Below are 16,189 nucleotides of genomic sequence, written 5' to 3' on the forward strand. Positions count from 1 at the left end.
CTCCGATTGCTCTGATCCCCACCTCGCAGCCGGTAGTTCTGGAGCAGGGTGCCGGGAGGTTCGACTGCACCCTCACCCTCTGCCAAAGGTAATTTGTAGTAGCTGAAAATCACGGGCAGTTCGAAAAACCCTCCCCAGCCCCAGGGGACAGACCCAGCAAACCATCCTGGGTGGAAGAGCTCGTAGAAATGGCCAATGCTCTGCACACCCCGGGGCTGGCTGGATGCAAGAGGGGTTTGTGCTTGATGTTGGCCACCCCGGAGCAATGTTTGGGTGGTGAAGTTGTTCTCCATGAAGGCTTTCAGCACAGGAGAAGGGAAGGAGTGTGTCCGCGCTGTGCTCTGGAGAGCTGCAGTTCCCAAATTTGAACAAGAAGGGGCTTGGCCTTTTCTTGGAGGTGTAGGTGGTGGAGGACGTTAATGCCCAGGGATGTTGCAAAGAGCCCAATTTACACACTTCTTCCTAAGCACTGGGTATGGGGAGCTGTCACGAAGGAATGGGGTGTCACTGGTGATGGTGCGCTTTATACTGGAGACGTATGTGGCTAAACAAAGCCACAGAAAACTAAAAGAAGACCCCAAAGGTGGCACCCCAAACCTGATCCAAAGGAAGTTAAAGCTCGTAGAAAGATACTGAGTGGAGGGAAGGGAGGTGAGGAGGAGGAAGGATTTCTTCTCGGTTTTATTTTGTTGTGGGTGGGGTTAAAATTGTTAAATGTGTTTAAGCAGTGCACAAGGATGTATTTAGTGTGTGGAGAGTGCCCTGGCTTACAGGGGATATTTATATACGTATAGAAATAGGGTAGTGGGTTGCTTGTGTATCTGAAGCCAGTTTCTAATGTCACTAAGTGTTTTCACAGTATTTTCCAGGCTATATTATCACTGTTTTTTCCCAAGTTCTGAAAATCAAATTGTCTGCCTATATATTTATTTATTTCCCATTCCCTCCTGTATTTGAGACTTCCATAAAATCCAAGTTTACCCATAATTAGGAGCTTTTTCTGTTTTCTCAGTGTTTTACTGAAACAGAACAGGAGCAACTAAGTTGCTTGTCTCAGACAAACGGGCTGGAATCAGGTTTTGAATCTGGGGCCTGGACAATAAAACCCTAATAGGATCCAGAGCCTTGGAGAAGCATCTAGCTGTGGTGGGAGCTTCAGGTCTGCACGCCTCATCGTGAGTCTTGCAAGAGCCTTGTGCTGGTGGATCCTGGCTTGGCCAGAGCATCTCTGCTGGTCTGTTTTAATATGTTCAGTCTTGACTGGAAGCTAGGACGGGGCATGTGAGTGTTGAAAAAGGAAAACAAAAAAAGAGGGGCTAAACTTGCTTTAAATGAAATGCCTGTTTTCTTTTTTATCTTGGATTAAGGGAGCTGAAGGGTTGGTAACACAGATATTTTGATAGATGGGAAGAGTGGTCCGGTAGTTTGAATATTAAAGAGAGAGACAGAGTGTGCGTGTGTGTATGTTCCTCTTATTCTCGAGTGTAAGGAGCATTTGTCACCACAAATCATCCTTGATTGCAGAGAGCTGCATTCGTATAGGGCTCACCCACCCACCACCCTCAAAAAATTAGACATTTGTTATATGACATGAATTGAGATTAATTAGCGAATATTAACCCATCAAGCAGTACAGAAACACATTTTTGGAAGCAGTGGTACTTGCAGCAACAGTAGGTTTGTGTTAGTTCTGGTTGGAAAGTTTGCAACAAAATGTGGTGGCGGGGGGGAGGGGGGCTGCTGGAAAATGCCAATTTATCAAAAGCAAAACTTTTCTGGGAATTAGCAGCTTTTCTTTGGAAAAAAATTAAGGAGTGCCTGCGCCCTGGACAGGAGCTGCATCTGGGAAGGATGTTCCTCAACCCTGACTCTAACACGTTACTTGAGGGACAGAATTTGGGGTCACCTCAAAAAGGCTACAAAAGCCACAGCCTGGGCAAGGCGGGGGGGGGTGGGGGCGTGGGTGTCAGAAAGGGTCCCAGAGCTGCCTCTGCCTCCGCTGCAAATGCAGGGCTGGCATCTGGGAAATGTGAATGTTGGGAACCAGAGTCCTCCGAAGCGCCGCTGGTTTGTGTCAGAGTTAGGAAAAATATTGTTAAAGCAAACAAACGGGTCTCTAGTAGAAAATAACTCCACAGAGCCATTTTTCTGCTAAAATATGTGAAATAAGGGCAAGTAGTCAGCAGGACCCCTACTAATGGGATACGTGTCCATGGCAACAACCCAACCTTGTCTTATTTGATTAAAAATATAATTCTGTCCTCTTTTAGAGCTCAGATCTGAGCTGTCCTTCATAGCTCAGTGAAACCCCTTGCAGTGTATTTCCATCATACCTTAAACATCCACTAAGAAGAGTTTGTCCGCTGGCTTAGTAAGGGGAGTTAAACCCAGCTCTGAGAAGTACCACCAGAAGAGGCAGCTGTCGATCAGCAGTGCCTGGTTGGCCAAGACCAACCCGTAGCCCAGTGCAAGGACATGACTGACTTAGTAGATCAGAATGTCAAGTGAAGAATCACAGTGGGAGTTGGGAGCACGTCTGAACACCAACATCTGGGAATACTGGTGTTTCTTGGCGTCAGTATATTTCTGATTGTGTCAGCAGATCCTTTTGCAAGTAAAAGAAAATTATCTCGATTATTATTCTCCTGTTAAGAAACACATCTTTGTCTCGGTGTGAGAGTGGCTCCTTGACTTGCAGAAACTTCTTGGCAGATTGATGCAAGCAAAGCTGAAGGGCTGTCACGGCGAACAGAAGCCTGCCATTTGGTATTGACCAGAGCTGCGTTGCTAATCATCATGCTTTTCTCATCCTCAGCTAGTGCCAATATCTGCAATGTTGTCCTGATGAGGCACACAGAACTGGAAGAAGGAATTGATGTTTTGGACAATAACGGAAACATTGTCGGGTCTTCCAGAATTGCTGCAAAACACGTACGTACCTGTGATGTTCCTGGTGAACGCTCGGGTGAGCTTGTACGCAGCTGGCCTTCAGGCTCACCGAATCCCACAGCTGTAGGAATCGATGACTTGAACGAGCTAGAAATAGATGAGTTCTACCCATCGTGCAGGAAGAACGAAGCAGCAAAACTTAGTGCCTGCTTTGTACCCACGCGTGCGGTTGCATAGCCGCAAACCTGAGTGTGCTGGCGGACGCAGGCTTGTGTCGTGCAGGCAGATTCGGGGGCTGACCTTGATGGTTTGGAGGGGTGCAGACAGACATCGAGAAGATCCTGTACTGCTCTGATACATTCACAGCCTTAGGATTGCTTTGTGGAAACTTGTAAGCGGTTCATGTTGAATACGAAGCAAAGATAACTTACACCTTTTTCTAAATGAGGAAGACTTCATTTTCGAGCTGAGTAGCTTTTTAACCCTTGCCATGTCAAAGCTGCGTTAACAATTGCCAACCAAAGCTTTGTGAGGGTAGCCAGATGTCTTTATCGTCGTCCCAACACCTGGTTTGTTTTCCCCTGTAACCTTCTACTCTCCGCCATCTGCCTGCAATTATTCCCTTTTCTTCCCTTCTTACATAGTTTTGTCTTCTGAGCATCATCTGATTGTCTGAGGCATGTTGTTTCCAAGTGGGCTTTAATCTGAAATGTAAAGCATGTTCCGAAGCACACGCCCAGGCAGAGGAGTTAATAATATAATGCTTGGCATTTCTCTCGCTCCTTCTGTCCAAGGCTCTTAAGGCACTTCATAGACAGCAATTAATGTACAGATTTACAGTCCTCGGCAAGAAATGGGAGATCTCTAATACATCTCCATATTGTTGTTTAAGAGGGAGCTTAAAACAATCTGTTGAAGGGCTTGGAGATATTTATTTGAGCCAGTTTTCCTCACATTAACTGGCTTCAGGACCCAGCTTCCCCTCTCCACCCTAATGGTCCAGGGTGAGACAGACAACACAGAAAAGAAATATTAAAAGTGAAGGTACTGTAGGTGTGATTTAGGTGGAGTTTAAACATCAAATTTGGGACTTGAACTTCTGCTCAGCTGCCATCTAATCCTGATGCTTCTTCCTGAATACCTTAGTACTGGGTTTTGTCGTGTAAAACTTGGCAGATCCTCAGGGTAACACATCCCTCTGAGACCTTCTCCCATTTGGAAGGAGTGAGTGCTCCCAAGCCTGTCCATATGCATAAGTTTCAGCATTTCCACCCAAAATCTATAGTGTCCTCTGCCTAGGTCTGCCAAAGCCCCACGCGTGGCTGCGGTGCTGGGAGCATCCCAGGTAGGTGCTGGCAAGGTGGTTGGAAGAGGTAAATGAAGCCAGAGTGGTGCTTAAACACCTTGCTAGAGCGCCCGTGATCTTTTCTAGGTCTCATTTCAGGGTAATTAATATGTATCATGCTGCCAAGCTGTTCTGTTTGCTGCTTCCTGGTGAATCTTGCCAGGGAGAAGGCACCAGCGGAGGGACAACTGTAGCTCCACAGTTGGGTGTCTTCCTGGGAGAGGAGAGCCCTATGTGTTAGCGATGCTTTGCAATAAACCACCAGTGATTAAAAAACCAGAAACAAGTCTTGGAGCAGGCAATAAGGTGCTGCGTCCCCCCAGCACATAACTGAAATTGAAACTCAGGTAAGGGAGGAAGGGTTGAAGCTGCTGCTCAGCCCGTACTGAGGTATTTCACCTCACAGCATCCTCCAGGCTCTCTTTCTTCCCCCAGGCAGCACTAACATGTTTGCGTAGGAGTATGACGAGATGTTTGAGCACTTTTGGTCACATCAAGGGAAATCAGTGTATCTATGAGGTGTCTCTGTTTATTCCGCTGGATTTGTGACCCAGCATGGGCTCCAGCCCATCGTTTGTAGCAACAGAGTGAAAATAGGTTGTGTACAAATAGCTGTTAGCAAAGTCGAAAGCGTGTGTTGATACATTTGTTCATATATACAACGGAAGAAAGGCCAGCCAAACCATTTCTGAGCCCACGCATTGATTGCTCAGCGCAGGTACATCCTCAGATTTGTTCTAAATGTCTTGGGTTTGTTTGTTTGTTTGTTTGTTTTTTCCTTTCCAGGCACTGCTAGAAACAGCCCTGACTAGAGTGGTCCTGCCAATGCCTATACTGGTTCTACCTCCAATTATTATGTCCATACTGGAAAAGTAAGTGTTGGGTAATACAAAGAGGGGGTGCTTTTTCAAGGGGAAGGGAGAAAAGATGCTCAGGAGGTGTTGTTTGTTGCTATTTCTTAGCATTGGTCCATCAAAGACTTCTTTTTGCTTATTAAAATGTTCAGGTTCCAGCATTTTGGACATTGTTGCAGGCTGTCAAAGTGTTATATTGATGTGGTTATTTTATACCATCTTTCTGGGACCCCAGCAGTTTGAATAACCCCATTCTGTAGGGGCAGTGTGAGCCAAAACTCTCAGAATTCAGTGGAAAAGTGTCCGTAAGCTTTCCGTCCTCCATTTAACAAACACTAGAGCTGCCACTTGGGGTCACACTAAAGGTCTTGGCTCGTGTTCAGCCAGCGGCAGGGAGAGTAGGGACTTGTGGAGCACGTGCCACATCCAGACCACCTTGGCCACTGCTGGACTCGCTTAAGCCCTGTTTGAACTCACTTGTACTTTCTTTCAATAGTGTCCTGTAGCTTGGACTTCCCCAGGAGAATATATGCTTCACATATTCTGCAGAAATTTGCTTTCCATCACTGTTTAAGCCAGAATCTCTCCTGACAGATGTCTCTGTGGAGCATCGGTGCTAGGAGAGTGGGCAGGAAAGGGCAGGGTTATTATTTCATGTCTAATTATCTCCTATCAGAGTTCTTAATAGCAAAAAAGCACCCGAATTGTCCTGTCCATTGGCCATTCTCCCACCTTGCTTTCCAGCACCTGCTTTTTCATTCGCCTTGAGATGCTGTGAGCCTGTTTGGAGCTGTTGAGTGCCTATAGCAACTTGGGACACCCATCAGCAGCTCATTCGGTGTGAATGATCCGTGGGGTGGGGATCACCTTGCCAACCTCTGGAGACTGATTAGTGCATTGAAAGATGGGGGTGCTAAAAGGCTTGCTACCTTTGTCCAGACAGCCAAGCTGGAAGCACTCTTTAAACAAACCTGTTGATAATGGCTGCTCTAAAGCACTCCACTGACAAAGTAAATAGCAATTAGCACGATTAGGGATTGACCCATAGCTTTGGTTAGCCTTGTTTACCCTTGTAGGAACACCCCCGGGCAATTTTCTCTCCTTAACGGAAGGGTCCGGGCTGCTGGTGTAAATTTGGAGTCTGATTTTTAACATCTAGATTTAAAAATATAGGTATAATCTGGATACCTCTAGCACCAATAGTTTCTCAGGAAGATTGGTTCCTCCCGTGGCCTGGGTTTGGGGGAAAACAGGGCAACAAGCTCTGTTTTTGGGAACTGTAAAGTAAGTTCTTTCAGCCCTTTTTAGCCAAAATATACTGTTTTCCTCTCTTTTTCAAAGGGACTGTGGTGGTTCCCTGCGGCAGGGCACAGTCTTGGTAACACTTTCTGCAAGCCACTGTTTGGAGGCACACAAGGGGTAGATTCCAGTCCCCCTAATTTTGTGCAAAGCATTTGATTTTCACTTCACGCTCCTCCGTGATGAAAGCTCTGCAGCCTTTTTCCTGCTCCAAGACCCCGTGTCACCCACACGGTCCCCTAGCCCATGGTCTACCTGCAGGAGAGGTGCTCAAGGGTAACCATGCCTTACTCTGGAGTACCTTACTCAGGGCTTGCTCAAAATCCTGTGTAAGAAGCACAGGGATTGTCACTTGTCTTTGTACCCCAGCATCTTGGCAGCTTCCCTGCTTCAAATTCAGACGCGTGATTCTAGCCTTTATAATCCCATCAAAGCTGCTTTGCTGTTGTCAGTCGAGAGGACTTCTGTTTTCATCTGTCCACATGCCAGACACTTCAGAAATGCCACCGATTTGTGATGTTCTTACCACAGAGCTCTTTCTTTTCGCCTTTCTGTCGCACTGAGGCTTTGCACCGAGGCGGCTGCGTGTGTTAACCACTGGCTTAACACGGGCACTGGTTCCAGTCTAACCGTACCTTGGTGATTCGCTCAGCCAGGAAGGGTCACCCCAGAGGAGAAACTGTTTTATCTGTATAATTCAGAGGTTCTTTGCTATTCGGGTGATCGACAGGAACAGTCAAAAACCTTTATGTGCAAATATTGAAAGTTTGTAGAAATCTGGTCTATAAATGATTGTCGTCAGCAGGAAACACTGAGGACCATGATGGGTCTTGCTGAGCGTCCACAAGCTCAAATAAAACTAATAGTAAAATTTGCTTTGCACTCGGGGGGGACCATAACTTCTTGTACGGATACAAGGAATTCTACTGACTGCACCTGTGCTCTGTGCAAGACGTATCGAAACTAATTTTATCTGTCAAGCAAATGTAGGAGATATTTGAAGACAACAGGATGTCTTCAAAAAGTCGTCATTTTAACTGATAGAAAGACCTAATTCAGGCTTGCAAGAGAATACTTTCCTCCCCACCACCCCCAAATGAAACTCCATTGATATAAAAATATCTGGGCAGTGATTTTGCCTGCCTAAATTCTACTTAGAGCTTTGTGCCTACTGTTTCATTTTTCCATCAAATATCTTTGGATTCCTGGAAGCCTGTGAGTGAGAAACAGCAGGGATAGGGAGTGGGGTGCGGTTTGGCCACGCAGCTAGAGGTGGTATCGCTGGAGGACGTGGAAGCACCCACCTGACATGGAGAGCATCCCTTTCCATAGCTGAGGGATTCGCAGTCCGGGTGTCGACTCACAGATCTCTAAAAGTGGTTATTGAAGGACCCAGTCAAAGGTGAAACCTCATTTTGGAAAGAAACTTGGAGCATTTGGTGAAAACTGTAACTTTTTTCATTTAGTAGAATTTTAGTTAGACTAGGGTGTTTTTAATGGGACTCATATCAAGGCATGCATTATCAATTTATTTATAGAAATCCTTACAGTGTCTATAAATGAGAAAGACGAGAGTGACGGCTTATTATTGGGAGGCTGGAGATCTGGAATCAGAAGTCGCAATCTGGATCCTCTCCTAAACGATTTGCATTTGGGGTTGTGGCGAAGGAGGAGAGCAATCCTCCCGCCTGGTGTCGTAGTCCGGGTGGAAGCGGGTGACGGTGCTGCAGCTGGGTGCGAGCTGCACCGCCCCGGGAGCAAACTACGTGCTCCCGGCAGCGCTTTTTGGGTTCATGGAAAACCCGCTCCCTCGTTTTCATCTTGGATTTCAGAAAGTTTATTTTAAGTGGCCAGTTCCTGGTCGTCGTCTTTCCACTTGGATCCAGGTCTTTCCTCTCTCTCAGCCATCTCTCCATCTGCATGTTTTAACTCCCCCAGCTGCCTCTCTCGTCTCTTGTGCCATTTTTTTCAGCTCTCTTGGCTTCTCTCGTCTCTTTGCCTGCTGTGTATTTTAACTCCCAGGGCCGCCTTCTCTGCTCTCCAAGTAATTCAATGTTACCTCCCACTGCTGAGCTCTGCAGCGCGCCATTCTTTCCCCATGTTTCATGCATTTCCTGCTGCTTGGACGCTCTGTTGAAGCAGCTAACATATAGAATCAATGTTTATTTTGAGACTACATATGCCATGCGGGGAACACGGTGTCAGTTATTTTGTGCAGATGTATTCTCATTTAAGTTTTATAAATAATATCTATGTTGGCAACTTTAATACGGAAAAATATTGGTTTCACGTCGTCTATGAGACGAAGGCGACTCCTCTATGGGATGTAGCTGACTTTGGAGCGGACAATGGAAACTTCGATAGTACCTTCATGTCACAGAGATGTGGGGACAACTACATCCACTGCATGAAGCTGGACTTCTCATCCCTCAGACATTCCCCTTTATTCAGATGCTTCTGTGACTCCTTTTGTCTGATAGTTATGATGAAATTTGGGAAATGGTGCCAGTTTCTCCCACCCAAGACTTCCCCAGTAGTCTTTGTCCACCTTCTGACTCCTTGCAGAGTTGAAGCCCATCACGCAGCTGGGCTATGTGCAGACCGTCCAGGTCTGTGTGTAAGTGCAACCTCAGGTTCTCCTGTAGGCTGAGCTCTGAGCTGGGAGAGCCCAAATCCAGTTCATGTGGTCTGGACAAGTGGTGGACAAGCAATCCACAGCTCAGCCCACCAGCAATGTCTGCTGTGGGCACTTTGAGCTAAGAGCTGGCACTGGAAATTGAAGAACGTAAGCTCCTATCTCCTTACCCTAAAGCCTCTGCTCTGTCTCACAGTGCAAGCAACCTCAGAGGGTCTGAAGCACAGCAGAAGGTCTGAGGATGGGCTCCAAGAGCTCATGAATGTCACACTAGACAAGGGAAGGCCTTAGAGCTGGCTGTGCAGTGGTTGTGGAGGAGAGAGAAAGCTGGAACTGTTGGCAGTGGGCAAGAGCTGAGAGAGAAGTGGGGAGCAGAATAGTTGTGTCCGTGACAGAGGAGTGTTTCTACTCCTTCTTCATCTCCACACCATCCTGATCCTGTGGCAGAGCTGCCACAGCATGTCAGCTTCCTCACGCAGCAGTTGTCAGGGCTGTTTTCCTGTAAAGCCCATAAAATTAGGATGCTTCCAGGCTGGATTAACATTACAGAGCTGCTCTGGCTTTGCTAAGTCAGTCTAACCGTGAAAAATGGATTCTCTTGATGGATAGCCATTGCTCAGCCCATGGTTTTGTGGTGCTGGAAGGGTTTCTTCTTCAGCTGAAACCATGTTTTTCACTGCAGAAATGTGTGTGAGGTAGGAGGCCCTCCTGGACCTTGTGTTCATGGCCTTTTTCTAGAGATATTCTCCTGACGGCATGTGCAGAATGTTTCCTACAGGTGCTTTTCCTCCTCTGAAGTGCTAAGTCTCTCCGTCCAGCTAAACCCTCACTGAAGTTTATTTAAACTAAGCAGCTGCCAGCAGCGACACCTTAAACTGCTGTGGCTGTTTCCAGAGTAAACATTGAAACTGCTCCTTTAATTATGTCAATCAAGCAGAAAAATGCCCCAACCTCACTCTGTTTGCATCTGCTGCGTCCTCCGGAGGGGGCACTGGGGCTATAGCCAAGAGCAGGACATGGTCCTTGGCGAGCCAGCGGTGGCCTGGCTGGAGAGGACAGCAGACAGAGCTACTGGTTGCTAGAAGAGCTCAGCATTCCCAAAATGACGCAAAATGAGTGAGAAAAGCTCAGAAACACTCTCTGCAGATAGCAGAGAGACCTGACGGGCTCTCTGAAGGAGGGATGTGGTACGGTGCCAGCTCTGGGAGGTTCTCCGCAGAGCTGGGATCTGGGGTAGGACAACCACCCCGAAGCTGGTTTGCACATCAGAGGGGTGTTTTGAACCCTGGGCTCTGGGGAGCCTGGGGTGCCTCGGGATACCCAGAGCTTCAGCCTCCAGCTTCTTACCCCGCCGGCAACCTCGGCGTCTTGCAATGTATGTATTAGCTTTGAACCTGTTTATACCAAACACTACAGAAACCCCACAGAATCTGTCAGCTGGGAGACTTTGGTTAACTCCTGTCATATTTAGTTTAGCATCTGACACCTCCTTCTAGACAAATACAGCTCTGGTTCACTGAACCTGATAACTCCTTTTTAGTACAGCAACTGACTTCCATATGGAATAAATTACAGTACCTCTTGAAAAACGCCAGAGGCAGCTGCCAAATTATGCAAAATTTAAACCACTAATGAACAATGTGATGAAAGTTGAATGAAGGTGTATTTACAAGATCTACAACACACTGTCTCTGCGGAGCAGATGTACTGTCTGTACAAGTATGCGTGTCTGTGTATATACCTACGTACATGCACACTCATGCATATTGGAATGTTATCCGTAAGGTCTAGCTGGTTTAGGTATATCCGTTAACAGTGAGCACTACCTAGGATCGGTAAGCCAGAAGCTCCCCAGCGTGTTCCTGCCTTTTTAGTATCTCCTAGGCACATTTTATGGAGGCAAATTGCAGAAAGAATAGGTGTTAGTGGGGTTTAAAGGGGGGTAAAGAAACAAATCTTTAAAAAAAGAAGAAAAATGAGAGAGGAGGAGGGAAACATTGCAAAAATGCATGCTCTTTGCCATCCAGAGGTCGATGTATAAACATGGATCACTTCTACTAGTGAGGCAGAGCACGGGTGCCAAAAAATCGGCTTCTAAAATTGGGAACAATAAAACATACATATAGTTGCCTTCCCGCAGATTTCCAATGTGAGACCTCTCGGTGCAAACTTCTCAGTCCCATGTTGTCTAATCTGAGCGCCAGGGTTTAGTTCAGCAGAGCCTGGCCAGCCCTGTCCTGTGCACACGGTGACGGTCTGCAAAACTACTGTTCTCGTACGAAAATAGCTTCAAGTACTTCTGCAGAATTACTGGTAGGGTGAGATGATATTTGCTCTCGTGAATATAGCAGTCTGCTTCAGAAGATGCCAGTGGCAAGGCTGGGCTGTTGGGGGGATCTAAAGGTCCAGGCCTCCGCTTGCCTGATCAAACCCCTTGACAGAGCGCACAGGACAGTGTTGTAAACTAATCCACTCTTCAGCGAATGGATACTAATATTCTTTATTTTTAATCTGCTATAATACTCTGCAATGAAACCCTTTGGAAAAAACCTGATCATTCACTTCCGATGGGGGGCTAATGGGTGAAAAGAGGGGCTTTGATTGTATTTGACAGCTAACAAAATGCAGCACGCAATATTTAACTTAATACTCTTCTGAGATCTGTGTCAAGAGCAAAGATCCTAGGGACAGAAGAAAAGTGGACTTCTCTACTAATTGTGAGTCATTTATTCTGAGCCACACAAATTTTAGAATTTGAATCCCAATTAAGACATTACACTACATGTGTTAATTAGTCCCCTCTCCTTTTTAAATCAAGCCATAACTCTTCTTAATTAGGAGGTCAGCCATTGTAATTTGAACTGGCCTGAGTTTGAAGCACTCCTGGAGATCACACCTGGGGGCTGTACTGGGGATCATTTTAAATTGGTTGAGTTTTTACTTGGGTGATTATAAGGTCCCCAACAGGGCAGTAATTAAAGAGGGTGCAGCTTCCAAATTAAGATGTCAGGGGTGGTATAAGCAGTGATGTCTCGGTTCTAAACTGTACTCCAGGAAGGCTTGAAGGATGCTGGTCATATGATTTTCTCAGCAAGGGCTCTCATGGATCACGACAGCTTAAGCAGGAGAATAAATCAGTTCCAGGAGTTGCCCCTCTGCATCCCAGGGACTAGTTATCGCAGCTTATTGATGGCAATTCTTGAACGTTGCATTTGTTAAAGAGTGTGGAGCAAGGTAACCTGCTTTCCGACCTCGGGCAAGATCCTTGTGGACTTCTGCAGGAGTCTTTTAGGTTAGATCATGCTCTGTGCAAACCAAAGAAGCTAAATGTTGGAGAACAGAAGCTTGGCTTTCGCAGCGCAAATTGATAGGATCAACTCCGTCTCGATAGCTTATTAGTGAAGAGCTGAGATTATGGAGGAGCTAAGGCTCTGGATCTTGTTTTCCTTCCCCACTTCCCCCAAACCTTCTCAAGATGAAGACAGCTTTCAGCAAGTATTGCTAGCAAAGGGCGAAGAGTCTGAGTGTTCAGACACACAGACAACGTACAGCAGGGTAACAAGTTCCCACACATCAGCTGCTCCGTTATAATTCATCAGGTGCGTGTTTGTAGCCTGCAGTAAACGTGGAGTAGACGGGGGTTGGGGTAATCTGTTATCATGTATTGGCTGCAGGCACGGGCTGCACGGGAAGATGTGCCTGCAGAATTGCTTGTGCGTGGGCCAAAGCAGGCTAGCGGCATGCCCCGATGTGGGAAGGGTTGCTTGTCTTGTTTTTGGTGGGCACCTTGTGAATGGTGCGCGTTGGATTGTAAATGCTTTTTAAAACCCTGGTGATGGTAACCACAGTGACGTTTAGTGGTTACTGTCATCTGATTGTAACTCCCTTGACCAAAAGAGAGCTCCTCTGCTATCACCCCAGTGGAAAGGCATTAATAGAGCAGGAGAGCAGATAAAGGTTAGCAGATCTTTGCCCGCGTTTGATAGCAGGACAGCGTGAGGCATCGGCATCCTCAAGATCAGGATGGGCAGAGGAGAGATGCACGTTGGGACTGAGGCCATAGCTGATGACCAGCAGCGGATCTGCTGGCTCTCCACATTGCTCATATACACTGAATATTCAAACAAAACTCACTATCGAGTTACTGCTTTAGATTCCTGGTTGTTTCAGATTGGTTGAAAAAAGTTGAATGCCGGGTGTCCTCTTGGTGTAAATAGCTCCAGAACAAACCCCTCAAGAATTAGTTTTTCCCCTTAACATTTGTAACCTGTCCGAGGTCCCCTATCCTGGAATATACTTAAGGTGCCACCTTCTACCAGCTAAATGTTGTCCCTGTCATTCGGTGTTAATTGCATCAGAAGGGTCACTTAATGGGTCATTATCAGAACATGACCTTGCAGGTATCTTACAGTATTTGCTGTTAACAAGCCTTGAACTCCTAAATATCCCCTGGCGACAGCAAGTGTTAAAACATCCTTTTCACCCGCTCTACAGATGCTTGAATTTTAACAAATTAAGTTAGTGTCAAGTTTACTACTTTATTACCCCATTAACAAAGTCCCGTACCTTTTTACACGGCTTGACAGGGCCAACAAAGTTCACAATATCTCTCAAGAGCCTAATTTCCTTCTGCTCACTCAACGTAGAGTCCGAAGCCTTAATGCAGGTGACACCTGTGTGCAGCCAGATCACCGCGTGTACCATTTACTCCAGCGTGAGATGGTCTGAAATGGGGGAAGCATGTGTGAAGTGGTCCTGTTTTAATTTAGAAGTGAGCGCTTAGGTTGGTGTGGGCTGTGTAACCCCAGCAGATGCAAAAGTGCAGTGTGCAGGACTCGGGATCTTTTGTGGGTGAACTTGTTGATGACCTACTAAGAAGGAACCTAGACCAGTTAGGAAGAGGGGGTCTGGGTGAACACCAGTGTCCGTTCTCATGATGGCACGTACTCATCATAATCATGATGGCATGAAACGGTCTAACGAAGCCTTTCCTTTCCAGAACATCACTCCTGAGGTCCCGTCCCCGGATGATTCTCCCAGTCCAAAGCCTTGTGTGCCTCGCTGCCTTTGGCCTGGCCCTCCCCTTGGCCATCAGTCTCTTCCCACAGATGTCCGAGGTCAGTACATGTCTGGTCACTGCAGTGGGATATCTCAGAGGGTCTTACCAATGCCACTGCTTGCTTTGCTTTCCTGGGGGATAGTCTCATTCCTGTGGGGCCTCCTCTGTTTTTGGATGAAGTCGCTTGCTGCCTTCACTTGAAGAAGTGCAGATTCACTGGGCAGCTGATGGTTATGTTAGTCCCTCCTGTTAGTGCATGCTAGCATAGGCTAACATCACACTGCTTTTCTATGCTTTTAACCAGTGTTTGGATCATGTGGTGGCGTGTACCTGCCAAGTGAACAGAGGAAGAACTGAACAGAGGAACCTTTGTTCCACCCAGCAAACGCACCTTGTACAGGCAGGGGATGGTCGTGTGTGATCCTCCTCCCGTCCATCGCATCTTGTTTTCCCACAGGGGCGGTCTGCTCCAGGCCTCTCCCATGTGGAAGACATGTAGACTGTAATCAAAACGCCAGGGGCTGGGGGACAACCAGGTTGGAATACAGGGGTTTTTTAAATGTGTGAGGATAATGTTCTGCCCGCTTGATTGCCAGTCGGAGTGTTTTAGCTAGCACTGAGGGTGTCTGGTCCCTCTTTAGTGATACCCAGGTCGGGTCTGGTCACATGACAAGTCGAGGGGTATTGGTGTTTCTGACTGGTAACTGCTGCTCTGAGACTCCAGCTGGGTTCATCTTATCTTGTCTGGGGACGTGAGCTTAGTCAGAGCTGAGCTGCACCAGGGAGAACATGGTTCAACTCATTTTCTCCCATGGCAGTGGTGTTTCCTTGGTGTTAACAGAGTGAAAACAAGTCTTTGTCCATTAACAAAGAGCCTGAGATACACTTTTGATGTGGATGTACTTTCCCAGAGCTTCTTTGAGGGTTTCTGCCTTTTCATCATCTAGTGTGGCTCTGGGAAGACACAGCCTGGGGGTGAACAGAGGAAAACTAGCCAAGGAAACAGCAGAATGACTAATGAAATCACTCGTACCTAAGTTGAACAAATTGCTAAGATCTATTTTTTTTGTAAAAGTCATTAATTTTGACCGTTTGGTGTTTGGAGCTTATAGATTGGCAGGTTGTAAATTTGTACATTTACAGGGAGGGTCACTATTCTAAAGTGGTAAAACCTCTGCGAAACAGAGCAGGGACTTCGCTAAAGTTCTTTTTGTGTCAACTAGAACAGTTGATCAGAAATTGATATCACAGCTTTTACTCGTTAATTCATTCTTTTAGGTCTGGATGGGTTTATCCATGACTTCTAGCCAGGCAATCTTGTTGTACACTTGTCTGCTAGACTGAAAAACGTGTTACAAATTTTTTGTTGTCCTTCTAGCTGTTTACAGGCTGACATAAAACTGTCCCTTAATCTTCTCTTTAAGAAACTGAATATATCTCAATCTTGGAGCCTCTTGCTAAAAGACGTGTTTTCTGAAGCTTTAATGATTCATATGGCTCTTCCTTAAACTTTTTCTAATTAGTCAACATCCTTTTTGGAGCACTTCCATAAGAACCAGACACAGTATTCCAGTAAGAAGTTGCACAAGCACCAGTTGCAGGAGCAATGTGATTTGCCTGCTTCTACTTGAATTCATACATCCACAGAGCATGTTAGTCATTTTGGCATGAGCTCAACCTTAGCTCCTTGTCCACCAGTTTTTTGCTGTGATCTGAAGTTCGGCTCAGGGGTTTTGGTTATGAAAGACAGGAGTTTTTCCAGGTCTCGCACCCGTTCAGGGGTACCATCAACCTCATTTACCCCAAAGGTGACATTGCCACTGTTCTCCCAAAATGGTCCCCCGTGCCACAGGGGGCATATTTGCATCCAGAGGCAATTTTCTATTTGACCATAGTGCACTGCACATGGACTTTTTTTCCACATATCTAAATGCCTCTGTATCAACCACATGGGCTTTTAATTATTTACTGCTTTCCCAGACTTTGTGTCATCTCAAACCTTAACTAGAAGTCATTGTGTATTTTCTCCCTTCTCACTGATAATACACATAGAACCATAGAATGGTTTGGGTTGGGAGGGACCTTTGGAGGCCATCCAGTCCAACCCC

At 46.3% G+C, this 16,189-nt stretch overlaps 1 protein-coding gene across 7 annotated transcripts in view; it reads left to right on the forward strand.

Annotated features, from left to right (window-relative positions):
- SFXN5 (sideroflexin 5) overlaps positions 1 to 16,189 on the forward strand; it is a 108,615-nt gene that overhangs the window by 71,068 nt on the left and 21,358 nt on the right. For 6 of the 7 annotated variants that reach the window (XM_075092260.1, XM_075092257.1, XM_075092259.1 and 3 more), the window contains 3 exons: positions 2,816 to 2,931; positions 5,021 to 5,106; positions 14,022 to 14,139. In XM_075092260.1, coding sequence (XP_074948361.1) covers positions 2,816 to 2,931; positions 5,021 to 5,106; positions 14,022 to 14,139 — 320 coding nt within the window. The remainder of the gene's footprint in view (positions 1 to 2,815; positions 2,932 to 5,020; positions 5,107 to 14,021; positions 14,140 to 16,189) is intronic. The other variant, XM_075092262.1, reaches the window with a different exon arrangement.

The sequence above is a fragment of the Phalacrocorax aristotelis genome, chromosome 4, assembly GCF_949628215.1.
Source record: "Phalacrocorax aristotelis chromosome 4, bGulAri2.1, whole genome shotgun sequence".
Lineage (NCBI taxonomy): Eukaryota > Metazoa > Chordata > Aves > Suliformes > Phalacrocoracidae > Phalacrocorax > Phalacrocorax aristotelis.